The 24,668-nt window shown below is 47.0% G+C and overlaps 1 protein-coding gene across 2 annotated transcripts in view; it reads right to left on the bottom strand.

Annotated features, from left to right (window-relative positions):
• pvrl2l (PVR cell adhesion molecule related 2 like) overlaps window positions 1–24,668 on the bottom strand; it is an 85,898-nt gene that overhangs the window by 45,786 nt on the left and 15,444 nt on the right. For both annotated transcript variants that reach the window (XM_036952772.1, XM_036952771.1), the window contains exons 2-6: window positions 7,112–7,221; window positions 6,566–6,809; window positions 5,959–6,258; window positions 5,378–5,495; window positions 4,471–4,619 (exon numbers count right to left, since the gene is read on the bottom strand). In XM_036952772.1, coding sequence (XP_036808667.1) covers window positions 4,471–4,619; window positions 5,378–5,495; window positions 5,959–6,258; window positions 6,566–6,809; window positions 7,112–7,221 — 921 coding nt within the window. The remainder of the gene's footprint in view (window positions 1–4,470; window positions 4,620–5,377; window positions 5,496–5,958; window positions 6,259–6,565; window positions 6,810–7,111; window positions 7,222–24,668) is intronic.

The following is a 24,668-nucleotide window of genomic DNA, read 5'->3' on the forward strand; positions in this document are numbered from 1 at the left end:
CAAGACTGCACTATACACAGGCATGCATTTCGAGACCAATTCTAAGTTGGACAAATCCTGCTGCGATGATTGAATCCAGGACCTTGGCTGTTGATAGAGCTCAACAAACCGACACACGGTGAATAACAATGCTGCAATCGGCCTCAAAATGAGTTATTCTGTGTTTCCATGAGTCATTCACGAGGGGAAGCTGAAGGGACAGAGAACAGGAAAGAGCGAGAGAAAATGAAGTGTGTGTGGTTCCAGCTTCATTCTTCCAGTACAGAGTGAGGGGGCCCAAAAGCTAGGGTCGAGGGGGGGGGGGGGGGGGGGGAGCAATCCCAGTACTCATCCTGAAGGATTTAGGGCATTGGGTCTTGCGTTGACTACCCATTGATTCATGATGGGGGATTATTGAGACAGATAGTCATCTGATGTGCCATAAGAGCTCACCCTCTGGCTAATTGAAAAAAGGTAGCTTCATGACCCTGGAGGATTACAGAGCTATGCTCCTGCCTGAGGTTATGCAGAGGGTGCAGCCTGTTTCTGCTGGGCCAGGCCAGGGGGCAGTTGCATTTACAAGCCTGGGGGGGAAAAAATGAGAAAAATGACAAAGCACAAAATGGCAGGGTGTGAGCGGTTAATGCAACGGCAAAGCGTTCGGGCTTTTAGACTTTATCATTCAAATTGAAATGCAGCCGCTCGCAGGCAAGGCAATCATTGCCCTCTGCTTGGGTCTGTTAGACGTCTGGCAGTGGAATGACAAATCAGGCATATCATTCTGTCGCTCGTTGACGTCAAACGGCTGAGGCAGAGCGGGATTGGAATTGGAGGGGGGGGGGGGGGGGTGTCTCTCCTGAGAAAGTCTGGCTGCTACCTCAGGTAGGGTTGGTGGAGAACCTGACCACCAGAGTAAAATTGAAAATGTGGCCCAAGTTCAGTGAAGGAAGCACAAGGTGGTTGCTGACATTTGAATGAAAGACAAAGTCTTCCTGACTAGTAAGTCATGAACCACCCATTTCCATCAGAAATATTTAGGAGATATACGGTGCATTCAGACCCCTCGACCTTTTCCACATTTTGATACATTTACAGCCTTATTCTAAAAGTGGATTAAATTAAATGTTTTTTTCATCATCAATCTACACAGAATAACCCCATAATGACAAACAGCTTTTTTATAAATGTTGGCAAATTTATAAGTAAATAAAAAACAGAAATACCTTTTTTACATAAGTATTCAGACCCTTTGCTATGAGACTCAAAATTGAGCTCAGGTGCTTCCTGTTTTCATTGATCATCCTTGAGATGTTTCTACAATTTGATTGGAGTCCACCTGAGGTAAATTCAATTGATTGGACATGATTTGAAAAGGCACACACCTGTCTATAAGGTCCCACAGTTGACGATGGATGTCAAAGCAAAAACCAAGCCATGAGGTCAAAGGAATTGTCCGTAGAGCTCCGAGACAGGATTGTGTCGAGGCACAGATCTGGGGAAGGGTACCACAAACTTTCTGCAGCATTAAAGGTTCCCAAGGACACCGTGTCCTCCATCATTCTTAAATGGAAGAAGTTTGGAATCACCAAGACTCTTCCTAGAGCTTGCTGCCTGGCTAAACTGAGCAAATCGGGGAGAAGAGCTTTGGTCAGGGAGGTGACTATGAACTCGATGGTCTCTGACAGAGTTCCTCTGTGGAGATGGGAGAACCTTCCAGACAACCACCTCTGTAGCACTCTACCAATTAGGCCTTTATGGTAGAGTGGCCAGACAGGAAGCCACTCCTCAGTAAAAGGCACATGACAGCCCGCTTGGAATTTACAAAAGGCACCTAAAGGACAATGACCATGAGAAACAAGTTTCTCTGGTCTGATGATACCAAGATTGAACTCTTAGGCCTGAATGAATTCCTCCCGTCTGGAGGAAACCTGACACCATCCCTACGAAGAATGGGAGAAACTCCCCAAATACAGGGTTTAAATGGACCAACCTTAGACATCAGCATTCCACCAGACTGGGTTAGCATGCAGAGCTTAAAGGGATAGTATGACATTTTGGCAACTAAGCCTTTTTTCTACTTACTCAGAATCATATGAACTTAATGAGCATGTTCTGGTAGACTTCCAGTTATTGCGCTAATGCTAATTAGAGACATACAAATGGCATCCATGAGTTCATCTGACTCTGGGTAGGTAGAAAAAAGGCTTAGTTGCCAAAATGTCATACTATCCCTTTAAGCTCTGCATGCTAACCCAATCGGGTGGTGCTAATGTCCAAGGTTTGTCAATTTTGCTGGTTCTTTGGGCTTAGTTCTTTGTAACACGCCTCTTCAGGCTACAGGCAAGGTTACTGGGTCACATTGGACTAGCACTGCAAACTACCTCCATTACATCTAGTATCATTGGAGGAAAATGGGCAGATGTTCATGGTAGATATTCTCTAACTTGTTTATTTGTACCTTCCCGCCAGGCTCTCCATTGGGCAGGCTTAGCCTCTTTCTGAGCACCACGGGACAGTCTCTGATAAACCACCATGGCCAGGTGCCTGCCTCTCTCCTTATCTCCCTCACAGAGATGAAACCTCACGGTCTGGCAGTTCTCACTACAACCCCCTTAACATGGCCTGAGGTGGGAAACAAACATCTGATAAATGGAGGAGGATTAAAATCGGCTCAATGGAGACGGATTAATCAAGATGTGACAATCAATTAAAGGAGGAACTTCCAGTGGCCTGCAGCCATTCCAGCCCTGAGGACAAAACCAGAACTAAGGTTACAATACTAGCACCGGGTTTATGTCAGCAGCCATTCAGTGCCAGCATTTCTCTCTAAGCTAGATTAGTTGATTATTCTTTCCCTGTGGAGGAAAGTCTGTGTAAGCCCAGAGGATGGCTTGCCTGAGGCAGTAGAGGAAGTCATGTGTGTGTGTGTACGCGCTGGTCCCTTCAGAAGTGTTCCAGTGCACAGTAAAAATGGACAGAGCCAGCTGGACAGCCCACAAAGGGAGGGGGGGGGTCAAGGGAGACAAGGGGTCGCGAACCCCCGCCAGGCCTTTGAAAGTCTAGCAGGAGTCATCTAAGAGTTCTATGGAATGTTCTGTTATTGTTTTTCCCCCTCTCTGCCGCTCTCTCTACGAGGACAGATCCAGCTGGCACCTCGTCGACACTAACACGCCATCTCTGGCACGTGCCCGCTGAGCAAGTGTCGAGCGAGAGACCGGCGCATTTTCCTCTCCTGTCAGCAGAACTCAGTTCTGTATTTTACTCAGAGGTCGTGGGTCACGTGACCGAGCACTCCTCTTTAAAACGTAGAGGAGAAACGTCATCTTCTACTTTGTGCTCGGCACCTCCGCCAACCCTTGCTACAATCACAACCTCAAAAGGGGTGTTACGAAAGCCACCCCCAGACAAATAGAGCTTGGCGCTTTCATCTGAAGTTAAAGGGAACAGAGAGTGCTTTTAAAATGGTTTCAGGAGTGAAAATTAAGGGAGCCGATTGCGTTTGTGCTACAATTGGTTTCATTTAGAAGAAGAAGAAAAAAAATGTCTGGCACCATCGCTTGGGATGAAACTGGAGGTTGGACCAGATTCTCTCAAGTACTTGCAAAGACGTGGTGCTGGTGGGAGTGGCAGCCAGCCCTAATACAGTGGTCACAAGGCAACGCTGCTAGCCAGAGCTCACTTCTTCCCCACCCCCACACGTTTCAGTGCCTACAAAGCACCTTGGAGAACAAAGGGAGACAATTCAAAATCTCTGAAAGGATTCCCACGGATTCTAAATGTAGGTTTCACAGCGTCTTTGGTGAGAACAAGTGCTAACTGCACTGGCTCCACTGATCCAAAAGGCAGCACCCGTTTTGACCAGGCAGAATCCAAATGTGACAAAGCACAACTGACATCTTGCAAACCATAACTGACGCCCAAGTCGAGGCTAGCCAATGTAAGGCTGTTTTTGTGTTCATTGGATCAATGTGTGAAAGCAAGAGAGGAGAAACCGCAGCATATATGAATACAGGAGAAATCTGTTGAAAGTGCATGCAGAGGAAGAGCGGACTCTTATTTTGAAGGGAAGGGGGGGGAAAGAGATCCAGACCTACACTAAGGATGTTAGTGGGGAGAAAAGAAAACCCGGCAAACTGGCTCACACCAACTGATTTCCCGCATGAATAGAAGAACCCTTCCAAGAACCCCTAAAAGCCAAACCTTCACCCCTTTTAACCTGCCCAGCAGACGACAGAGTTAGCTGTGAGAGAGCGTTGGTCTCTCTGACAGTGTAAATGATGGAAAAGACCCCTGTGTAGCTCTGATCCCTGTGTGTGTGTGTGTGTGTGTGTGTGTGTGTGTGTGTGTGTGTGTGTGTGTGTGTGTGTGTGCGTCCACAAAATGTCCGCACCTGTGTTCGCTCGTGAGCTGGAATGTGTGCATCAGTGTGTGTTCATAAGACTAAGTAAGAGTACGCAGGCGGCGGTCACGTGCTCAGTGGGCTTGACTCACCGATGACCACCGTGGTGACCTGGTGCTTGCTCACTCCCAGCCGGTTCTTCACCTCGCAGACAAAGGTGGTGTTCACAGCCTCGTCCACCTTCCGCACGATCAGCTTGTTGTCGGCGATCTGTACCGTGTCAGGCATCCGACCGGACATGCTGTGTGTGTGTGTGGGGGGGGGGGGAGCATGGGGTGAGAGAAGGAGGACAGAGATTAACGACTTGGAAGAAGTACAGCCTGGTGACGAGTTCCTAGCTGGTCCCATATTCAAGACCTCAACTGGAGGAGCAGGCTGTAACAGTCCAACCGCCGTCTGTCTATCACCGCCAGACGAAATTAAGACCATGTGGATAATCAACAAGAGAAAAACAAATTAAATATGTTTTTCTTTTCCATATAACCGATGCAGAGATACTTGTGTCCCCCATTAAGAGATGAAGGCAAGCTGCTGGGACCCAGAGGACGGGCAATATTGGTGCTCGAGCAGATCAGATTGGAATTGCTAATTGATTGTTTTTGGATGACTGACTCCCTTCTGTTGTCTGGGATAGATCGGGGAGACGCTGTCTACAATCGTTCTCCATCTCAGGGTAAATAAAGACCAAAACGGGTAGGGATATTCCTAAAGTCTGGGATAGTCATGAGATGGGTAATCACTGAGTCAGGGACTGCAATGGGAGGGATACTCCAAATGCCTGGGACTGTCATGGATACCCCAATCCAAATGCCTGGGACTGTCATGGATACCCCAATCCAAAAGCCTGGGACTGTCATGGATACTCCAATCCAAAAGCCTGGGACTGTCATGGATACTCCAATCCAAAAGCCTGGGACTGCAATTGGGGGGACGGGGGTGGGACGGGGGGGGGGGGGGTACTCCAAAGATCAGGGGCCAGCTATGGGAAGATTAACTCACGCTGTCCAAGTGACGTTGGCGGGGGCAGGGTTGCCCGTGGCCTGGCAGGTCAGGACAGCGTCGGTCCGGCCAATGTACCAGTTGTTATCATAGCCCACTATGGACACAGTCGGGGGATCTGAGAAAGAAGGGGAAAGGAACAGAGAGAGTAGAGAGAGAGAGAGAGAGAGAGAGGAGAGGTGTTACTGTGAATTGGAGCAACCAAGTGAACACTGATTGCCTACTGGGGTGCAGGAGTGGGAGAAGCTTCAACACAGAGGTTTTCACAGCGAGACTTGTCCTACAAAGCATCACTGAAACTGAAACCTACCGCTGGAGGATTGCAGAGATATGACTGGGGACCGATGAGTCACGCCAGGTAAAAACAAACACAGGGAAGTACCAAAATGCTTCAGAAATGGAGGTGGTGAACCACGCTTGTGCAATGAGTAACCCAACCTTGTCTGAGACCTGAGACCTAATGCAAATATTCTGTGCTCCCCCCCCCGCCCACTTGGTTGAATAAGACGGTTATTCAAACATTTTTTATTTGAGTAACGCCGAGGGTTAACAATCTTGTGGTCTGGGTTCGAAACACTTACACTCGACAGACAGCTTCATGGGGAAGGTCTGCGGCTTGTCCTGAGTGCGCTGGCTGATCATGCAGGTGACCTCCTTGCCGTTGTCCTCAGGCGTGGGCACCAGTAGGTACACGCTCCTCACCGTCACCGTGCCGTCCAGACCTTTTTTGGAGGTGGTGTTATCGGTGCCACCGACTTCTCCCATCCACTTGATGCTGGCTGCTGGCTTGCCGTCAGCCGCCTCACACTGGGCCACGACCACTGGTTTGCCGCTTGTGCTGGCTTGGACGACAACGGGGGATGCAGAATTCTTGGGTTTCGCTGAAAGAGAGACGGTAAGCGAATGCATGAGTGAGTTTTTTGTTGTGCATATACAGGAAGTGTGGTCCCTCCTAGAGTCTAATAAAAAGACAACAGTGCAAGAGAAAGGCAGCAGAGATTCAGCTGGCGAGGGGGGAAAGTTGAGGCCATCGTTGCGGCGGCTTAACATGGTGGCCGCTTCGGAGCGGATGCGTTTCGTGACACCGCATTCGTTTGAGGACACCATTAGTCATCGCACCGGAGCCCTCTCTTCGCCGAGAGCAATTAGGGCGCAGACTGAAAGAAAACAAAAACACCAGCTGCTCACCAAGTATGACCAGATTGGTGGTGCCTTGCTCATTGCCGCTGGGGTAAGTGGCGTACTCGCAGGTGTAACGCCCGGCGTCGGCCATCTTGAGGCTGCTGATGGTAATGGAGGGGTTTGTCAAGGTGCCTTGGATGAAGCGGACACGCCCGTTGAAGGGCGATTCGGGGAAGCTCTCGCCGTATATGGGGTGAAAGACGGCAATGTTGTCCCTCTGGCCCTCCGTGGGCTCCCATATCCACGACACCTGCGTCCAAGAATGATAAGGAATTAAGAGGGTTGCAGGATGGCAGGCTATGCACATACAGTCTATTCACATACAGTCTATGCACACGTCCAGTCGATTTCATGAAATAGCATGAAGAACACCCACACTGACAGCATTTCAATGCAGCAACGTTCGACCACAACGGTTGCTACATTAAAACTATAGAGAACATCTCTACAGTACTGTCCTTCCTTTTCAAAGAAATCAGAGGGCAATATTTAATGGTTCCCTGCGTCAAGGCCGACATGCACCGCAGGCTCTCTCGTGTGTTATCTGGCTACCTGTGTGAGCTTGGTGTTTCCTCCGTCGACAAACTGACAGCGCAGGTCGACCGACTCGGTGGGGTACGCCTCCACCTCTGGTACCACCCTCACCCGCTGACACGAAGCAGCTGTGGATGGAGAGAGAAAGAGTGAGTGAGTGAAACACATATCAGCCTCTCCAGTTTCTGCCTGTGGCTCACACGTACAGAACCCCCACCCAACCCCCTCTTATAACCCATACTAATGCTGAGTGTAGTGATTGAGAAGTGCTCTGCCATTTGAACCAGAATTCTCCCCCGCAGGGAGACAATGGGGGCCGGGGGCTGTCAAAAGCAGCAATCAGCCAGTCTTCACAACCCCTCCTCCCCAAAACGACATATTAAAATCACTGGGATCAAAATAGACCTAGATCTAGTTTCAGGACATTATGCAGTGTGTAAAGCTCTCTCGGACTCAGGTATAACTACCACCTGGGCCATAATACTGAAAGAGAAATAACCACTTATCACTAAAGACTGAGCCTATTATTTACAAGTATCGAAATGGAAGGCTCAGATTCACCCCTCACATCCTGATAATGGCTGTCTATGATTTCCAGTAAACCGATTTCCTTGTATGCCAGCGTTTTAGATAAACGAGATATGACTATAGTGGAATTTAAAAGGTGCATTCAGAGGTGACGCTGCATGCAGGAAGTAAACACAAAGCGGATCAATTTCCCCAACAACTAAGAGCGTTGAAGCGCGAAGATCAACTTCTCCGCCGTTTTGGTCCCGTAGCAGCGTAAAGCGCCCCCGTGCACATGCGCGGACACACCGTGTGACTGTGTGAGAGCAAAGTCTTGCATCTCTCTCATCTCAATATCTGCGGTGCGGTTTGTTGCGACGTCATCTCGCCGAGTGTGCCTTTAACCGTGCTCCGCAGTGCTGTGCATGAAAGATCCGAGGAGCACAGCCTTGAACCGGTGCCTACTGTAAGCTAAATTGACATGAATAAAAAGCGACAGATTAAGATCTCTTACGTCTTTCGTTCAAAGCACTTCAGTGTGAGCTTTGAGCTGGCAAGCACGGAAGGAGGAGTTCCTTTGAAAAACAATGACTTCCAGCGTCAACAGAAAACAGGTATTAGATCCGAGTGAGCGCACCGTCGAGAAATCAGCTCGACAGTATCACAAAAGCGAGAGCTGTGCTTCAGCTCAATACGGGCTGACATAGACATATGTTGGAGAACAGCAGAGGAAAACCCACATCATTATGCAGTACTGCACAATTAACCATAATATCATGGAAATGTATATATTTGTTCTCCATGCTATAGTCCTGTGACACTCTTATCAAGGCTACTCCTTTCATGTAGACATTTAATCAAAAAGATTCCTGCATTAGTCAGGAATCATTAGGGTTCATTAGCATCACTAAGCAAACGGGAGTGAGCAATAGCCTATTGTCACTGGGCTCATTATAATAATATAATACACGCAGAGTCAACGTCATATAAATCTTCCGGCTTGTAAAAGCAGCAGTGAACGGGAGAGAAAACACAATTAACACCTCAGCCATAAAATCAGTGGCGTTAACCACACTGGGGCAATTACAGGTTTCAATGCAAACACTTTTCCCCTGCTGCCTAGTTGGCCAAAACGCTGACCTCGTATGTACAGTGTTGATTTGTTTCCCCAACTTCATCAAATGCAGTTTAGGTCAAAGTGAACGTGGGAAGAGAAAAAGCGGTCGAAATGGGAGAAATATTAAGAGGAAGCTTTACGACCTGGAGTCTGGGTCGTTTAAAGAGTGGGATCGGTCAAGTACGTGGAGCACCCTTGATAAACACTCCCGAACTAGCCAAATCAAATCCAATTTTACTCGTCACACGCTTCGTAAACAACAGGTGTAGACTAACAGTGAAATGCTTACTTGCGGGTCCTTCTCAACAATGCAGGATTGGTCATCAGCACGTAAAAACGGCTGCTATCCACTGCAGCGACTAGTCAAGCGCAAAGGTATAATTACCGATATTTCTGCCTGAATGATGTAAAAGTGGCAAGTAACGGGATAAGGGGGGGGGGGGGGCTGGATTAGAGACAGAAGAATAGGTTCAGGTGCTGGCCGAGTTGAGGCACCCGAAATGAAAAGAGAGAGACCGAGGGAGGGAAAGAAAGCGAGAGAGAAGGAGGGAGAGGAAGATGGAGAGGGAGAGAGACACACAGAGAGGGGGAAAGAGAAGGAGAGAGAGCCAAGGCCCGCAGAGGCAGTACTAGAGGAGGGTGGAGAGCACAGGAACAGAGAAACTACAGAGGGAGCTGGAAGAATTGTATGTGGGCACTCTGTTCTTTCTTTTACACCAAAATAGATGAAGAAAGACAAAGCAGGAAAGAGAATCGAGTGCTGCTGTGTACTTCAGGCCAGAATGTGTCGAAAGCAAAGGCACTTTTCCCACCCGCCACTCTTTATGTGACCCCTGCGATGAGCGTTGGCGCAGTGATGACATCGCTGCCATATTAAAGCAGACCTCCGGTAGTGCCGGCCTATTCGTCTCCCTCCTCCCTCCCTCATCTGAATCCATTAGCTCTGCAGGTACACTGATCACAGCCAAATGGCCATACTAGAGGATTAGGCTCTGGCAGCTAGGGTCATACCTCTCTTTCCCTCTGTCCTTCCCCTTTCACTCTCCCCATCCCTCTCACTTATACAAACACACACATAAAGGCAAACCGCAATACAGGCAGAGCAAACTCAGTAAACACACATCATGCAGAGACAAAGACACACACCTCACAAAAGGACACACACAGAGAGAGACACACAGATTGGACACACACCTCACAAAAGGACACACACACACACTCAGAGTGCCTCCAGCTGTTTCCCTCACTCTCCTGTCGATCTGACAGACACTAAGCAGACTGATCCTCTCAACTCTGGCTGTCACCGACTGCCGGCTAGCTCTTTCGCTCTCCACTGCACTCTTTTTCTCGCCTCCTCTTCATCTCAAGGTCAAAGCAGTGCTCCCTTCCATCTTCTCTGTACTCCCCAATCCTTTTGTCCCCATCTTTCTCATCTCTACCATTTTGCTCCGTGTCAGTGCGCCTCTCCATCTACCTCCCTTCCACTTTTCACTCCCAGGGTCTCAAGTCAGCTCTCTTTTACATCCAATGTCCTATCACGTCATTCACTCTCTTCTTAAGCTTGTAGTCTCCGACTCACTTTTTTTCCCCTCTCTCTTTGTGCTGTTCTCCTACCCCTCTGTGCTGTCTTTGTACAGGGAGGATGGTAATATGTGGAGTGTGTGCGCACACGCTGCGATGCATTGGGAAAGTATTCAGACACTGACTTTTTCCACATTTTCTTACGTTACAGCCTTATTCTAAAATGGATTAAAGGAAAAAAAGGTAATCATTCCACACACAATACCCCATAATGACAAAGTGAAAACAAGTGTATACATTTTTGCTAACGTATTCAACATACATACATACATACATACATACATACATACATACATACATACATACATACATACATACATACATACATACATACATACATACATACATACATACATACATACATACATACATACATACATACATACATACATACATACATACATACATACATACATACATAACATACATAAACATAGGGGCAAAAGTATTTAGTCAGCCACCAATTGTGCGAGTTCTCCCACTTAAAAAGATGAGAGGCCTGTAATTTTCATCATAGGTACACTTCAACTATGACAGACAAAATGAGAGAAAAAAAAAATCCAGAAAATCACATTGTAGGATTTTTAATGAATTTATTTGCAAATTATGGTGGAAAATAAGTATTTGGTCAATAACAAAAGTTTCTCAATACTTTGTTATATACCCTTTGTTGGCAATGGCAGAGGTCAAATGTTTTCTGTAAGTCTTCACAAGGTTTTCACACACTGTTGCTGGTATTTTGGCCCATTCCTCCATGCAGATCTCCTCTAGAGCAGTGATGTTTTGGGGCTGTTGCTGGGCAACACGGACTTTCAACTCCCTCCAAAGATTTTCTATGGGGTTGAGATCTGGAGACTGGCTAGGCCACTCCAGGACCTGCTTCTTACGAAGCCACTCCTTCGTTGCCCGGGCGGTGTGTTTGGGATCATTGTCATGCTGAAAGACCCAGCCACGTTTCATCTTCAATGCCCTTGCTGATGGAAGGAGGTTTTCACTCAAAATCTCACGATACATGGCCCCATTCATTCTTTCCTTTACACGGATCAGTCGTCCTGGTCCCTTTGCAGAAAAACAGCCCCAAAGCATGATGTTTCAACCCCCATGCTTCACAGTAGGTATGGTGTTCTTTGGATGCAACTCAGCATTCTTTGTCCTCCAAACACGACGAGTTGAGTTTTTACCAAAAAGTTATATTTTGGTTTCATCTGACCATATGACATTCTCCCAATCTTCTTCTGGATCATCCAAATGCTCTCTAGCAAACTTCAGACGGGCCTGGACATGTACTGGCTTAAGCAGGGGGACACGTCTGGCACTGCAGGATTTTAGTCCCTGGCGTAGTGTGTTACTGATGGTAGGCTTTGTTACTTTGGTCCCAGCTCTCTGCAGTTCATTCACTAGATCCCCCCCCGTGTGGTTCTGGGATTTTTGCTTACCGTTCTTGTGATCATTTTGACCTCACGGAGTGAGATCTTGCGTGGAGCCCCAGATCGAGGGAGATTATCAGTGGTCTTGTATGTCTTCCATTTCCTAATAATTTCTCCCACAGTTGATTTCTTCAAACCAAGCTGCTTACCTATTGCAGATTCAGTCTTCCCAGCCTGGTGCAGGTCTACAATTTTGTTTCTGGTGTCCTTTGACAGCTCTTTGGTCTTGGCCATAGTGGAGTTGGAGTGTGACTGTTTGAGGTTGTGGACAGTCTTTTATACTGATAACAAGTTCAAACAGGTGCCATTAATGCAGGTAACGAGTGGAGGACAGAGGAGCCTCTTAAAGAAGAAGTTACAGGTCTGTGAGAGCCAGAAATCTTGCTTGTTTGTAGGTGACCATATACTTATTTTCCACCATAATTTGCAAATAAATTCATTAAAAATCCTACAATGTGATTTTCTGGATTTTTTTTCCTCATTTTGTCTGTCATAGTTGAAGTGTACCTATGATGAAAATTACAGGCCTCTCATCTTTTTAAGTGGGAGAACTTGCACAATTGGTGGCTGACTAAATACGTTTTTGCCCCACTGTATATATATTTTTTCCCCGATAAGTATTCAGACCCTTTGCTATGAGACACAAAATTGAGCTCAGGTGCATCCTGTCTCCATTGATCATCTTTGAGATGTTTCTACAACTTGGAGTCCACCTGTGGTAAATCCAATTGATTGGATATGATTTGAAAAGGCACACACCTGTCTATATAAGGTCCCACAGCTGACAGTGCATATCAGAGCAAAAACCAAGCTATGAGGTCGAAAGAATTGTCCGTAGAGCTCCGAAACAGTATTGTGTCGAGGCACAGATCTGGGGAAGGGTACCAAAAACTGTCTGCAGTATTGAAGGTCCCCAAGAAGTGTCCTCCATCATTCTTAAGTGGAAGAAGTTTGGAACCACCAAGACTCTTCCTAGAGCTGGCAGCCCGGCCAAACTGAGCAATCAGGGGAGAAGGGCCTTGGTCAGGGAGTTGATCAAGAACCCGATGGTCACTCTGGCCGAGCTCCAGAGTTCCTCCGTGGAGATGGGAAAACCTTCCAGAAAGACAACCACCTCTGCAGCACTCCACCAATCAGGCTTTTATGGTAGAGTGGCCAGAAAGGAGCAACTCCTCAGTAAAAGGCACATGACAGCCGGCTTGAAGTTTGCCAAAAGGCACCTAAAGGACTCTCAGACCATGAGAAACAAGATTCTCTGGTCTGATGAAACCAAGATTGAACTTTTGTCACTTCCAGGTTAGACTACTGCAATGCTCTACTTTCCGGCTACCCGGATAAAGCACTAAATAAACTTCAGTTAGTGCTAAATACGACTGCTAGAATCCTGACTAGAACCAAAAAATTTGATCATATTACTCCAGTGCTAGCCTCTCTACACTGGCTTCCTGTCAAAGCAAGGGCTGATTTCAAGGTTTTACTGCTAACCTACAAAGCATTACATGGGCTTGCTCCTATCTATCTCTCTGATTTGGTCCTGCCGTACATACCTACACGTACGCTACGGTCACAAGACGCAGGCCTCCTAATTGTCCCTAGAATTTTTAAGCAAACAGCTGGAGGCAGGGCTTTCTCCTATAGAGCTCCATTTTTATGGAACGGTCTGCCTACCCATGTCAGAGACGCAAACTCGGTCTCAACCTTTAAGTCTCTACTGAAGACTCATCTCTTCAGTGGGTCATATGATTGAGTGTAGTCTGGCCCAGGAGTGGGAGGGTGAACGGAAAGGCTCTGGAGCAACGAACCACCCTTGCTGTCTCTGCCTGGCCGGTTCCCCTCTTTCCACTGGGATTCTCTGCCTCTAACCCTATTACAGGGGCTGAGTCACTGGCTTTACTGGGGCTCTCTCATGCCGTCCCTGGAGGGGGTGCGTCACCTGAGTGGGTTGAGTCACTGATGTGGTCATCCTGTCTGGGTTGGCGCCCCCCCCCCCCCTTAAGTTGTGCCGTGGCGGAGGTCTTTGTGGGCTATACTCAGCCTTGTCTCAGGATGGTATGTTGGTGGTTGAAGATATCCCTCTAGTGGTGTGGGGGCTGTGCTTTGGCAAAGTGGGTGGGGTTATATCCTTCCTGTTTGGCCCTGTCCGGGGGTGTCCTCGGAGTGGGCCACAGTGTCTCCTGACCCCTCCTGTCTCAGCCTCCAGTATTTATGCTGCAGTAGTTTATGTGTCGGGGGGCTAGGGTCAGTTTGTTATATCTGGAGTACTTCTCCTGTCCTATTCGGTGTCCTGTGTGAATCTAAGTGTGCGTTCTCTAATTCTCTCCTTCTCTCTTTCTCTCTCTCGGAGGACCTGAGCCCTAGGACCATGCCCCAGGACTACCTGACATGATGACTCCTTGCTGTCCCCAGTCCACCTGGCTGTGCTGCTGCTCCAGTTTCAACTGTTCTGCCTTATTATTATTCGACCATGCTGATCATTTATGAACATTTGAACATCTTGGCCATGTTCTGTTATAATCTCCACCCGGCACAGCCAGAAGAGGACTGGCCATCCCACATATGCTCTCTCTAATTCTCTCTTTCTTTCTCTCTCTCGGAGGACCTGAGCCCTAGGACCATGCCCCAGGAATACCTGACATGATGACTCCTTGCTGTCCCCAGTCCACCTGACTGTGCTGCTGCTCCAGTTTCAACTATTCTGCCTTATTATTATTCGACCATGCTGGTCATTTATGAACATTTGAACATCTTGACCATGTTTTGTTATAATCTCCACCCGGCACAGCCAGAAGAGGACTGGCCACCCCACATAGCCTGGTTCCTCTCTAGGTTTCTTCCTAGGTTTTGGCCTTTCTAGGGAGTTTTTCCTAGCCACCGTGCTTCTTCACCTGCATTGCTTGCTGTTTGGGGTTTTAGGCTGGGTTTCTGTACAGCACTTTGAGATATCAGCTGATGTACGAAGGGCTATATAAAATAAATTTGATTTGATTGATTGATTGAACTCCTTTGCCTGATTGCCAAGAGTCACGTCTGGAGGAAACCTGGCACCATCCCTACAGCGAACCATGGTGGTGGCATCATCATGGGGATGTTTCTCAGAGGCAGGGACTGGACGACTAGTCAGGATTGAGGGAAAGATGAACAGGGCAAAGTATAGAGATCCTTGATGAAAACCTGCTCCAGAGCGTTCAGGACCTCAGACTGGGGGCAAAGGTCACCTTCCGACAGGACAACAACCCTAGGCACACAGCAAAGACAACGCAGGAGTGGTTTCAGGACAAGTCTCAATGTCCTTGAGTGGCCCATCCAGAGCCCGGGCTTAAACCCGATAGAACATCTCTGGAGAGACCTGAAAACAGCTGCGCAGCAAAGCTCCCCATCCAACTTGACAGAGCTTGAGAGGATCTGCAGAGAAGAATGGGAGAAACTCCCCAAATACAGGTGTGCCAAGCTTGTAGCATCATACCCAAGACGACTCGAGGCTGTAATCGCTGCCAAAGGTGCTTCAACAAAGTACTGAGTAAAGGGTCTGAATACTTACATAAATGTGATTTCTGTTTTGTTTATGAATTTGCAAGAATTTCTAAAAACCTGTTTTTGCTTTGTCATTATGGGGTATTGTGTGCAGATTGACGGGGGGACAATTTAATCCATTTTAGAATATGGCTGTAAGGTAACAAAATGTTAAGGGGTCTGAATACTTTCCAAATGCACTGTATATAAAAAGAGACCATGTGAGAACATTAGAGTTTGTGTGTGAGAGAGATAGAGAGAAAATGTATTGTGTATCTGTGTAAAACGAAAGGAACAAGAACTGGTGTGTGTGTGTGTGTAGAGGACTGGTGATTGCAAGATCTGCATAATATACAATGTGATTCACTCCGAGTGAACCCTCCTCCCATAGCACCCTGGGTGGTTCTGTAGCCGTGCATCACGTCTGTGGAATGGCTCTCCAGCCCTACGGCTACAGCTCTACTGCCCAGCCCTTCTATGATAAATGTATGTGGGCCTCAGCACCTCACACAAACCTGCTAACATACCCCCAAACACAGTTATCCACACAGCCCATCTATACACACAGAAAATAAAAGAAGCTATTCATTTGGCTACAGACGCATGCTTCTAAAACATGCATGAATGAGGCTGTGCCTGCCACAGTATGTACATGCTCGTCTTCATACTTCTATATACAATTATTTAATCATTCCTCTTCACAAAAGCCCAAACACAGCCCCACAGCATTCCAAATAGTTAATAATTCATCCGCCTGGTTATGAGCGAGTTCTCCCGCTTATTAAATTATTGACAAGCAACATCTATACTGCACCTGACCAGGGGAGAGAGAGGAAGAGGATGTGGGAGGAATGAGATGAGGAAAAGGGTGGTGGAGTTGGATCGGGGAGAACGCTGTGTGTGTCCCCCCCCCCATTTGTTTCGATGCCTTGTCGATGCCTTGTTGCCATGGACTCCACTGCTTCTGTCACGAGGGCCGCGATATTCATTTGAGAGCCATTAGAGTCGGTCGCTTGTCTGTCAGGCACACAGCACTGGAAGTTAATGACTGAATGGAACAGGCAGCGCAGAGTGAACGTCGGCTGACGGGAGAGCAGCACTTAAGACGAATGGAGTCCAGGTGCACACCGTTGCAACCCAGTGGCTTTGACAAGCTGTTTTGACGCACGTCAACAATCGTCCCTATTAAGAGCGGTCAACTACAAGCCAGACCCCCACCCATGTAAATGTCTTTGATAGAGGAGGTCTGTTGAAAGAATGGACGTCACACCTTCCTTCGAACAAATATGAAAGGTAAAAGATATGTAGGAGCTGGAGAAAGTGGAAGGGAGAAGTCCTTTTGGGACAATTGACATTGTTTGGACAATGCCTATATTCCGTAGTGGGGAAAACCCAGCGAACCCCCCTCCCATTACCGCATGTCAAAGCCATAAAGAAAAGCCACACCACCACAATTACAGGGCACCCACTTCGGGTTATTTTTGCCAGAAATCCCAGACTGTGGGCTTAAAGTTCCACAATCCATCCAAAAACAAAACTTCCCTGAATCCTGCTTGGGCTGTACATTATTTACAATGACAGTTTGTCTCTACGGATGTTACACCTCCCTTTGCCCTCAGAACAGCCTCAATTTATCTGGTCTTGGACTCTACAAGGTGTCGAAAGCGTTCCACAGGGATGCTGACCCATGTTGACTCCAACGCTCCCCACAGTTGTGTCAAGTTGACTGGATGTCCTTTGGGTGGTGGACCATACTTGATACACACCGGAAACTGTGAAAACCCCAGCAGCGTTGCAGTTCTTGACACACTCAAACCGGTGACCTGGCACCTACTACCATACCCCATTCAAAGCCACTTAAATATTTCGTCTTGCCCATTAAGCCTCTGAATGGCCCAACACACACAATCCATGTCTCAATTGTCTCGAGGCTTAAAAATCATTCTTTAACATGTCTCCTCCCCTTCAGCTACACTGAATGAAGTGGATTTAACATGTGATCTCAATAAGGGATCGTAGCTTTCAGCTGGAATCACGGTGGTCAGTCTGTCATGGAAAGAGCAGGTGTTCCTAATGTTGTGCACACTCAGTGTAGATCCGTCATGTGGCGAGGCAAAGACCTATTTAGCTAGGGATTAACGTCAGGCATGATATTTATTCCTGAATCTAAAGGGTTACCCGTATAATAAAACTAGCTCTGCGAGCGCGAGGAACAGCACCGGGTAGGGGAGGGGTTGGTTTCTAACACCGAATAGGGCGAGTTTCTAAAGAGCACACTACTGTCACCGAGCCACAGGCAGCAGTGTCTACATTTATAGTCAATCATCACGGTAAGAAAAGCCACCCAGGAGGGGAAACGCGGAATTACATTAAGGGCAAGAGACGTATCCACTAGAATGAGAAAAGGCAGCTTAATCCAAGTTTGCATCATAGACCAATCACTCTCCTGAGCGCAGATGAAAAGATCCTGGGAAAGGTTCAGGCAAATACATTGGCGAAGGTCCTTGGAGGTATATTCAGTCCTGCTCAGACTGGGCTTATTTCATTGTTACAGTTCAGACAGTAAGCCATTAAAGAAGGTTGATTAAACAGAGTGCGGGTTGCTGCGTACTCACCCTCTCAATTGCCTGGCTATGGATTTTGTACAACGCTCTTTATTACCTGGTAGACTTTGTAGACCGGAGTACTCCACTGCACTCCATTGGGAGACGTCGGGTTATGTGTATTCTCTTGCCTGAGTGAGCGACCGCACCGCAGAGGTTAGCCAACGGCAGTTGCTTTGTCTTTTAAGTAAGCGGGTTGAAAATACAGCTCAGATATTGCGCAATTGATTTTATTTCTTCTTCTTTTAACACAATGTTCCGTCAATTTTTTTCCCCCGCACTGAGCAAATTTCATGGCTGCTGAGTGCAAACTTCAACATTGTGAGAATTCTGTGTTCTGTGCAACGTTTACTGTGAACACAGGCTATACCCGCTTCAAGCTACAGTTTTAAACGGCGGACAAGTAGGCAACCTGATCATAATAATGTAGGCCTACCTGAGTGGCCTACCATCAAAAACAATGAAGAAAATGCATCCCATAACATTTTAATGGAAATAGCCGTTCTATCATTCAGCCTACAGTAGCAGCCAATGTGGTGTTCAATGTGGGCCTACATTCCATGAGGCTGAACGAAGAAAACATGCAGGGCTTGACATTAACCTGTTTAGCCACCTGTCCTTCAGACAAAGGCGACGAAAATGTTGTGTTTGATGCAAGAAACCACTTTACAAAATAAAATGTATTATTATTATTATTATTATTATTATTATTATTATTATTATTATTATTATTATTATTATTATTATTATTACCATACCATTATTACAGAAAAATCAGACAAATTATTCTACCCTCTGCCTATTTTCTACTAGGGACCCAACGGCTTGGAAACGATGATGATTCAAATAGCAGGTGATTCGCCCCAAGCAACCGGGCTATCCCTAAGGAAGATACTTCCCCTGATTAGCTTGAAATGGATAACGAAATGTGAGCAATGTAAACAGCCCCAGATGATGCCATCAGTTAGCTAGCTAAATACCAGGAGACTAATGTATTAAGATACTAAGGCCTCTGAATGGGATGTAACATGCAGTGAGTACACTATTCAATTGAAACAGCCTCCGTTTCAACTCCAGACAGCAGTCAAAGGTCACACTGTGCCCACCATTTCTTTTTTGTACTTTTAAACCCTTTTTTCACCCAAATTTCATGATATCCAAATTGGTCGTTATAGTCTCGCCCCATCGCTGCAACTCCCGTACGGACTCGGAAAAGGCGAAGTTCTAGAGCCATGCGTCGACCCCGCCGAGCTGCACTGCTTCTTGACACACTGCTCGCTTAACCCGGATGCCAGCCGCACCAATAATGTTGGAGGAAACGCCATCCAGCTGGTGACCGAAGTCGGCGTGCATTCGCCCGGCTCGCCACAAGGAGTCGCTAGAGCGAGAGTTGGCAAGGACACCCCCAGCCAACCAAACCCTCCTCTAACCCAGACAAAATTAGGCCAATTGTGCGCCGCCTCATGGGTCTCCCAGTCGCGGCCAGCTGCGACACAGCCCGGGATCGAACCCGGGTTTATAGTGACGTCTCTAGCATTGCTATGCAGTGCCTTAGACCGAGAACACTCGGGAAGCCCTGTGCACACCATTTCTGTCAACTCAACAAACCTAACATGCATGCACAGTGTTTTCATCAACATGCCATAGGTATAGATTTGTGGACGTCGGATGTTTAGAACTCCGTCAAGGACGTTGCCGTAAGGGCAACACAGCGGTTCAGGACTGGAGCTGCATTAGAGCCAACCTGGCAGAGGTTTATCTCGGCTGTGTGTCAGGAGTTCTCACAAACACACAGGTGGCGAAATCGTGCCGGCTTTGTGACTTAAGTCCTCAAATTAGGGGTCTTGCTGCTTCAAAAAAAATGACCTTATTGAGGGATTCACACCGATTAAAAATACCCAAATCTCTCGTCTCTGGCTTCTAGGCCGGGGCCGGGCTGCTCTCTCCCGTTGATTACATACATATCTGACTCTGCTCTGATCCCTGGATTTCCAGGATCACAGGCACAATCTGTCAGATGGGTGGGGAGGAAACATAACGGGAGAAATTTAATTAAGTAACAGCAGGTCCTTGGGCTAAAAGATACTCTTTAAGTCTAGCACCCTTTTCACCTCTACCCCGATAAAACTGACATGTGATAGGCCGGTCACAAAGTTCCAGTCACCTCTTCTTGAATAAAGGAAAGATACGATTGACAAGGTCAAGGTCCCTGAATGTCACAGACTAGCTGCTCACACTGTGCGCCAAAATGAGGAGGGCCGTCAACCTTGTCCGATTCTATAAATTCAGTTTTGGTTTCTGGCCACATCAAATGTCTTAACTTTCCTCACAGTTCCATCTGGTTAGTAATCCTAAACTATCAAACACAAACACAATATTGTACCAGTGCCCTTCAATCAAAACATATCAAAATGTCCTTGGCTGAGATTAGTCTGGACGAGAAACTGTCCAAATCCCTCCCCTCTCTCCCGGCAACAATATCAATATTTTCACGACTCACTCAAGCCAACCGTAAATAAGTCGTAAACAGACTGAAATTCGATCCCAACCCAGCTCGTGATTTCCAGGAACGCATGCTGGGCTATTGGTCGTCAAGGAGATGTGATGGAGTCACTGTGGACGAGGAGAAGCAGCTGTGAAGCTGAGCAACATCTGCTATTTCTCAGTCACATCTGGTGACAGCCCCGCTCATCACAAAGCAGACAGGCTGCCAAGAGTGGACCGGGGATGGGGAGGGGCAGGAAAGGGGGAAGGATAGGGAGAGATAAGGGGGTAGAGTTGGAACAGACCATAGTCCTATAGACCTGTACAAGGACAGATAATTGCATAGTAAATTAACATATTTGCGAAGCTGTTATTCCATCCATGACAGCAATCAAGAAAATACGCATTCACTGGCATATGTTACAGACAGATGATCAGGAGCAAGTTCAGAATCTGAGGCATGGCAGTTGTCACGTGTCGATATGCCGACCAGTGAAACTAAATGTACGGATGGCGAAGAACGACTCCGTACAAGACCATACATTTCAAGAGAGAGCAGGTAGGTAGGTACGCTTTCTTCAAGAGCATTGACATTTCAAAAACAGGCTTCTCCCCAGGAAACCTGATCACTTGCTAAGCCCGTCTTCAAGAGAGACTCTTCACTCCTCCTCTACACACTCCCACCCACTGCATCTGTCATTCACCGGCTGTCCTTCCTCTCAGTCACTCGCTTTCATGGTTCCCCTCTCGCTCTACACCACATCAGTCTCCCCTCAAAGACAAACAGAAAATACCACGCCAAGCCTGTAGAATATCCATCCATCTGCATTTCTTTTAACACCTTGCCAAGCCTCTGTCACAGCACGGATAAGGCAAGCAAAGAGATCATCAATAAAGTGACAGGGGAACGCACAAACAGAACAAGAAGGCTGTACATCTGCATTGCTTGCTGTTTGGAGTTTTAGGGCTGGGTTTCTGTACGGCACTTTGTGACATCTACGGATGTAAAAAGGGCTTTACAAATACATTTGACTGATTGATGTGGTTGCTAAATACATTTGATTGATTGACAGGGTACACTCACATGACAGTTTATTATGTACACCCCCCCCCCCCAGGTTCACGGAAATGGCTCGCTCCTACAGACAGTGAGACATATGGCCGTGGCTTGCTACACAGTGCATTCGGAAAGTATTCAGACCCCTTGTCTTTTCCCACACATTCTTCTGTTACAGCCTTATTCTAAAATTGATTAAATTGTCCCCCCCCCCCCCCCCCCCCCTCCCTCAATCAACACACAATACCCCATCATGAAAAAGCAAAGAGGTTTTTATACATTTTTGCAAATGTATTAAAAATAAAGAACTGAAAAATCTAATTTACATAAGTATTCTGACCCTTTACTCAGTACTTTGTTGAAGCACCTTTGGCAGCGATTACAAGTCTTGAGTCTTCTGGAGTATGACGCTACAAGCTTGGCACACCTGTATTTGGGGAGTTTTCCCCCACTCTTCTCTGCAGATCCTCTCAAGCTCGTTCAGGTTGGCTGGAGAGTGTCACCGCACTGCTATTTTCAGGTCTCTCCAGAGATGTTAGACTCTGGCTGGGCCACTCAAGGACATTCGGAGACTTGTCCCGGAGCCACTCCTGCATTGTTTTGGCTGTGTGCTTTGGGTCGTTGGCCTGTTGGAAGGTAAACCTTCACCCCATTCTGGAGGTCCTGAGTGCTCTGGAGCAGGTTTTCATCAAAGATCTCTGTACTTTGCTCTGTTCATCTTTCTCTCGACCCTGACAAGTCTCCCAGTCCCTGCCACTGAAAAACATCCCCACAGCATGATGCTGCCACCTTGCTTCACAGGATTCACCAGAGCTCAATTTCAAATCTCATAGCAAAAGGGTCTGAAAACTTATTTACATCAATTAGTTTTTTATTTATTTTAAATACAGCTGCCCTCCAGGGCTTTTCACTCACGATAGTGTCTAGGGTTTACCGAGAATGGTGCAAAACAAAAAAACATCCAGTCAGCGGCAGTCCTGTGGACAAAAACAGCTTGTTGATGAGAGAGGTCGAAGGAGAATGGCAAGAATCGTGCAAGCTAACAGGCCACAAACAGACATAACGGCACAGCACAACAGTGGTGTGCAGAACGGCATCCCAGAACGCACAACTCGGTCCTTGTCACAAATGGGCTACTGCAGCAGACGACCACACTGGTTTCCACTCACATCAGCTAAAAACGAGAAGAAGCGGCTCCAGTGGGCAACACCATCACCAACACTGGACAATTGAGGAGTGGAAAAACATCACCTGGTCCGACGAATCCTGGTTCGTTTTGTGTCATTCTGATGCAGAGTCAGGATTTGGCGTAAGCAGCATGAGTCCATGGACCCATCCTGCCTGGTGTCAACGGTAGGTTGGTGGATGTGGTGTACCGCCATCCTGCGTGATGACATCGCTTCGGCATGGTCCAACATCCCAGTGGAACATTTCTGACTTGTAGAATCAATGCCCCAAAGAATTCAGGCTATTCTGGAGGCAAAGGTGGGCCTGACCCAGTACTAGATGGTGTACCTAATAAACTGTCTGGTGAGTGTACACCTTCACTGTTGTCTACAATGGACTTTACTGTCTGATTGTAACATCCTAATATAAAAATACCAGTGAAGAGGTGCTCTACACAGTCACCCACCTCTTTGGGTAAATGTGCCCTGTGTAGGTATCAGCTTACATAGTTAATGGAACTTGACCCCTTTTTATGTAGCAGTACGTTCACCACTATGACCGTGGGACTGATTTCTCACATACAGTGGGGAGAACAAGTATTTGATAACCTGCAAAATCGGCAGTGTTTCCTACTTACAAAGCATGTAGAGGTCTGTAATTTTTATCATAGGTACACTTCAACTGTGAGAGATGGAATCTAAAACAAAAATCCAGAAAATCACATTGTATGATTTTTAAGTAATTAATTAATTGCATTTTATTGCATGACATTAGTATTTGATACATCAGAAAAGCAGAACTTAATATTTGGTACAGAAACCTTTGTTTGCAATTACAGAGATCATACATTTCCTGTAGTTCTTGACCAGGTTTGCACACACTGCAGCAGGGATTTTGGCCCACTCCTCCATACAGACCTTCTCCAGATCCTTCAGGTTTCAGGGCTATCGCTGGGCAATACGGACTTTCAGCTCCCTCCAAAGATTTTCTATTGGGTTCAGGTCTGGAGACTGGCTAGGCCACTCCAGGACCTTGAGATGCTTCTTACGGAGCCACTCCTTAGTTGCCCTGGCTGTGTGTTTGGGGTCGTTGTCATGCTGGAAGACCCAGCCACGACCCATCTTCAATGCTCTTACTGAAGGAATGAGGTTGTTGGCCAAGATCTCGCGATACATGGCCCCATCCATCCTCCCCTCAATACGGTGCAGTCATCCTGTCCCCTTTGCAGAAAAGTATCCCCAAAGAATGATGTTTCCACCTCCATGCTTCACGTTTGGGATGGTGTTATTGGGGTTGTACTCATCCTTCTTCTTCCTCCAAACACGGAGAGTGGAGTTTAGACCAAAAAGCTCTATTTTTGTCTCATCAGACCACATGACCTTCTCCCATTCCTCCTCTGGATCATCCAGATGGTCATTGGCAAACTTCAGACGGGCCTGGACATGCGCTGGCTTGAGCAGTGGGACCTTGCGTGCGCTGCAGGATTTTAATCCATGACGGCGTAGTGTATTACTAATGGTTTTCTTTGAGACTGTGGTCCCAGCTCTCTTCAGGTCATTGACCAGGTCCTGCCGTATAGTTCTGGGCTGATCCCTCACCTTCCTCATGATCATTTATGCCCCACGAGGTGATATCTTGCATGGAGCCCCAGACCGAGGGTGATTGACCGTCATCTTGAACTTCTTCCATTTTCTAATAATTGCGCCAACCGTTGTTGCCTTCTCACCAAGCCGCTTGCCTATTGTCCTGTAGCCCATCCCAGCCTTGTGCAGGTCTACAATTTTATCCCTGATGTCCTTACACAGCTCTCTGGTCTTGGCCATTGTGGAGAGGTTGGAGTCTGTTTGATTGAGTGTGTGGACAGGTCTTTTATACAGGTAATGAGTTCAAACAGGTGCAGTTAATACAGGTAATGAGTGGAGAACAGGAGGGCTTCTTAAAGAAAAACTAACAGGTCTGTGAGAGCCAGAATTCTTACTTGTTGGTAGGTGATCAAATACCTATGTCATGCAACAAAATGCTAATTAATTACTTAAAAATCAAACAATGTAATTTTCGGGATTTTTGTTTTAGATTCCGTCTCTCACAGTTGAAGTGTACCTATGATCAAAATGACAGACCT

This window comes from Oncorhynchus mykiss, chromosome 18 (genome assembly GCF_013265735.2).
Source record: "Oncorhynchus mykiss isolate Arlee chromosome 18, USDA_OmykA_1.1, whole genome shotgun sequence".
NCBI lineage: Eukaryota > Metazoa > Chordata > Actinopteri > Salmoniformes > Salmonidae > Oncorhynchus > Oncorhynchus mykiss.